Raw genomic sequence first — 5,000 nt, 5'->3', positions numbered from 1 at the left:
TGCAGCTGCTGCTATTCCTGCTAATTTGGTTCCAACAGCCCAATGTCAGGTGAACTGCTTAAAAAAGGTAAGTTTGATTCAGTTTTTCTTCTTCTTCTTCTTCTTCTTCTTCTTCTTCTTCTTCTTCTTCTTCTTCTTCTTCTTCTTCTTCTTCTTCTTCTTCTTCTTCTTCTTCTTCTTCTTCTTCTTCTTCCACTTCCCCGTGACCTAGCAGTTCGGCAAAAGACACCGATAGAATAAGTACTAGGCGTACAAAGAATAAGTCCTGGGATCGATTTGCTCGACTAAAGGCGGTGCCCCAGCGTGGCCGAGGTCAAATGACTAAAACAAATAAAAGAATGAAAGAATAAAAGAATAAAATAATAAAAGAATAAAATAATAAAAGAATAAAATAATATCACCCCCACCACTACCACCACCCATTTCTTGACAGGTCAATTTATATCGTGCTTTACGATTCACCGGTGCGTATTTTTTTGTTTTAATTGTGATACGCTAATGAAATAATTTTAAAATCATCAACGAGCAGTATACATTCCGTAGAATAAGGTTCACTTTAGCAAACTGTTTGCAGAAATACTTGAAGAACTGGGACATTTCAGGTTGCTGGAATAATGCTAGAACAATGTATTAGTTCATATATTATATAATAATATTTCAGCCATGATCTTCTGGTAAAGTGGTAATGAAACAATTGTAGTAGTATTATATGAGGTGTGTAGTAACAGACCGTCGTAAGTGCCATAACTTAAAAACCGAGAAAAACGCAGTCAAAGTTTCGCGACTTTCAGAATGCGATATCTCGGCAAGGAATGAAATTAGGAAACTGGTTTTGGTCTTAAAATGACCGTGAAGACCTCCTCTAATCATTCCACCTATGTAAAATTATTTATTTATCTATGCATCTGAAAGATGAAACAATGACTGCGTCTCTCTCACTTTGTAAAATATACTGGTACTACGAAGCATTGCATATTTTAGCCTTAATACCTAGAAAAAACATACAGAGGTAATGTTTGTGTTTTAATTTACCGAGGTAAGTATATTTAAGAGGTAGGTAAGACAAGATAGTAAGATATATAGCCCATTATCGTTACGATGGTAACGGGGAATATTAGAAAATGAGCTATAACACCTCAAAAAACAACACAGGGACCAGACCAGAGTTATTGACTGAGCGTGTGTTTGCTTATGGTGGTGTGTTACTAAACTCTCTGGTCTGAGTTTGGGTGAGCGAACATTGTGTCAATATCGCCGGGGTACAATTTTTTCAGCTGGATTTTCGCCCTCATTGCAAGCCTCACCTGTTCTTCCTCCCAACTTTTTCGGCTTCTTGACGTCGAGACAGAGAAAATGATATACCAACCGCGAAAATGGCCGGGGTGACGCTTTCGACACTCTGCTACTAAACGCCTCAATATAATAAAACGTGTTTCTCACTTCCTTCCCTCTGTTAATACATACATACACACATACATACATACACACATACATACATACATACATACATACATACATACATACATACATAAACTGTGTATAGTAGTGGAAATCCGCTATCCAGCGGATGTTAACATAAAGCTAAAGATCAATGAAAAAAAATACCAACGCTGAAATATTGAGAAATCTACAGTTACTCTACTCGGATTACAAGTTCAGGTTTATATCTGTAGTTATTGGGGCACTGGGATATGTAACACACAGCCCAAGTACTAATCTTGAGAAAGGAGAAGGCTGATTCAGAGACTACAGAACCAAGCCATCACTGGAACTGTAGAAATTTGTAGAACTTTCTAGAAGTTTACCATTTAAGTATACATGCGCATGTCTAAACAACTATATTCATGAGAATACATGTGGCTGGCTGTGGCTGGCTGTGGCTGGCACTCCGTCGCTTACGACGTCGAGGGTTCCAGTTGATCCGATCAACGGAACAGCCTGCTCGTGAAATTAACGTGCAAGTCACTGAGCACTCCACAGACACGTGTACCCTTAACGTAGTTCTCGGGGATGTTCAACGTGACACAGTGTGACAAGGCTGACCCTTTGAATTACAGGCACAACAGAAACAGGAAGTAAGAGTGAGAGAAAGTTGTGGTGAAAGAGTACAGCAGGGTTCGCCACCATCCCCTGCCGGAGCCTCGTGGAGCTTTAGGTGTTTTCGCTCAATAAACACTCACAACGCCCGGTCTAGGAATCGAAACCGCGATCCTATGACCGCGAGTTCGCTGCCCTAACCACTGGGCCATTGCGCCTCCACCATGAGAATACATACATAATACGAAACATACAAATCTACACATGCACTGTCTTCATATACTGTACACATACACTCATACATGCAAAAATACACTATGGCTGCGTGCGTGCGTGCGTGCGTGCGTGCGTGCGTGCGTGCGTGCGTGCGTGCGTGCGTGCGTGCGTGCGTGCGTGCGTGCGCGTGTATGTGTGATTGTGTTGATGTGTGTGATCAGTTCTGTTGAAACCTGATTCCATATGTTTGATATATGCCTAACACCATTTCCGTTTCACGGAGTTGTACAGAACCTACAACAAATTGATAAAACATAATCTCTTGCAAAAGAGATTGTACCGTTCCTTACAGACATCTAGAGATTTGCAGTTCGGGGAAGTGCAATGAACCTATTACAGAAATTTTGCAGTTTTGTCAGTAACGATGAGGTCCTGTTAGGTTAGAATTTCTGCAGAGGTTGATGGAGTTGGGGGAAGAAAAGAAAAGAAAAGTAATAGAAGAGATGCGTGGGTGTGTGATATGATTGGAGTTCAGTGTTCGTAACGAAACAGGAACCAATGAGGATGTTACCACTGCACATATGCAGTGGTAACGTTTTGATAGAAGTAACAGAAACACACGGCGTTTCGAAGAGTTAGGGCAGCACGCATCGTTAAAATGGCTCTTCCCACGAACACAAATTAAATGTTATATATATATATATATATATATATATATATATATATATATATATATATATATATATTAAAATCAAACTCAACTTCAATCATATTTCACACCCACACATCTTAAAAGGCTCGCTTCCAGAGTTGCATTCCCGCGCGTTCGGTATAATGTGTTTATTATGGTTGTTTTGACTTTAAGAGTCCCTCCTAGCGTGAGGCATTTATGTATAGCAACGCCTTGAATATAAATATATAAGTACTGGGCTTACAAAGAATAAGTCCTAGGGTTGATTGGTTCGACTAAAGGCGGTACTCTAGCATGGCCGCAGTCAAATGACTGAAACAAGTAAAAGAATAAAAGTGTGTGTGTGTATGTGTGTGTGTGTGTGTGTGTGTGTGTGTGTGTGTGTGTGTGTGTGTGAATTCAAATAAACGAATAAACGCGGACAACATGAGAACGTACATAAGAAATGTATTAGGTTGACGATCGGTGAAAGGAGAGAGTTTGATGTTTCGAGCATAGCTCTTCGTCGGGAAAGGAGATAGGAAAAGGTCCAAAGAAGGAGAGGAAATCACCAACGTGATTAGAGAAAAAGAGAGAGAGAGAGAGAGAGAGAAGCGTCTATGACATGAGGTAGGGGGAATGTAATTGTAACGCTTTCAAGTGATTAGTTGAAGGGAAAGTGAGGAGAAAGAAAATGGAGAGAGAAAAAGAGGATAAGGCGAAGAGTGAGGCAGAAAGAGATAGAGAGAGAGAAAAGACGGGGAGAGAAAAAGAGCGTATATGACGCGTGGTAGGTGAAGATGGTGGTGGTTGTGGTTGAGGTAGCAGTGGTGTGTGGATAGTGAAAAGGGGACTTATTTTTTATTTAGACTAAAATTTTTTCATATCACCCATCGCTTAATGCATGTGCATGAGTGCAATTCCGCGAAATATTTGTGATAGATATATGCAATTTAACTAAAGGTTGTATCATATGTATAGAATATTTATTTTTATGGGGAAAATGGAAAAAATAAGTCTATAAAATTGTGCATAAAGTATATAAAGTGCATTAAGTAATCATCGTATTCCAATTTCCTTCATTTTTCAGTGAATAGCAGACGAGCAACTATTTTTTTGATACAGACACAACACAGACTACGCTTTCAGGTTTTGGGATAAAGTTTTCAGGAATAACCCAATAGGTTTACCATTGATTCCGTGAAATATTCACGGGTCCTGCAAGTGAATTTATAATTAGAAAATAGAGGAGTTGCAGGTTTCGAAGCAGCTGTCCTCTTTTTCTTTCTCCTTTTTCCTTCTCCCCCACCCCTTTCCCTTCAACTAATCACTTGAAAGCTTTACAATTACATTACCCCTACCTCATGTCATGGACGCTTCTCTCTCTCTCTCTCTCTCTCTCTCTCTCTTTTTCTCTAATTACCTGAAAGCGTTACCGACGGGCTAAGTAGGATATTCTCTTTCTCACTAATTTTGGAAAAGATGTTCACATCTACAAGGCAGCTAACCTCTATGAGTGTATAAAAGTTTTGTTTTCTATCTCAAATAACTATGTCAAATCCGTTATTTTGCGCTTCGTAGACATTTTGGAAGGAGTGTTCCAAAACGTCTATATATACATACATAAGTCCTAGGGTTGATTGGTTCGACTAAAGGCGGTACTCTAGCATTCCGGGTCTAAAAACTCCTGTTATATTTTTATAAGGAATTGTATTAAAAAAAAAAATGTTTAAATATTTTTATGTATAGTAGAAATATAACCAGTTTTCTGCCCGTGAATTTTAACAACATGATCTTATATGAACCTCCACCCGCGGGCCATATATATATATATATAAACAATTGCAGCGTGGAAGGTGTTTATAAGCCATTTAAAAACACATAGAAACCGTTAGATTCACTTCAATATTTAAATTTAATTTGTCAAAATGTTTTCGACGCTTTGAAACCGCGACCTGTTCACGTTCAAAGCGACGAAAATATTTTGACAAATTAAATTTAAATGTTGAAGTGAATCTAACGGTTTTTGTGTGTTTTTAAATGACTTATAAACACCTTCCACGCTGCAGTTATTTTT

General features: G+C 38.8%; 1 protein-coding gene across 1 annotated transcript in view; it reads left to right on the top strand.

The window, feature by feature from the left end:
- The window catches only part of LOC106881935 (uncharacterized), a 28,291-nt gene that overhangs the window by 154 nt on the left and 23,137 nt on the right, over positions 1-5,000 (top strand). Inside the window, exon 1 of the mRNA XM_089341364.1 lies at positions 1-67. This exon is cut by the window's left edge and continues 154 nt beyond it. Within this exon, the coding sequence (XP_089197490.1) occupies positions 1-67 (67 nt within the window). The remainder of the gene's footprint in view (positions 68-5,000) is intronic.

The sequence above is a fragment of the Octopus bimaculoides genome, chromosome 24, assembly GCF_046866305.1.
Source record: "Octopus bimaculoides isolate indiv1 chromosome 24, ASM4686630v1, whole genome shotgun sequence".
Lineage (NCBI taxonomy): Eukaryota > Metazoa > Mollusca > Cephalopoda > Octopoda > Octopodidae > Octopus > Octopus bimaculoides.
This window is presented reverse-complemented; position numbering and strand designations above follow the sequence as displayed.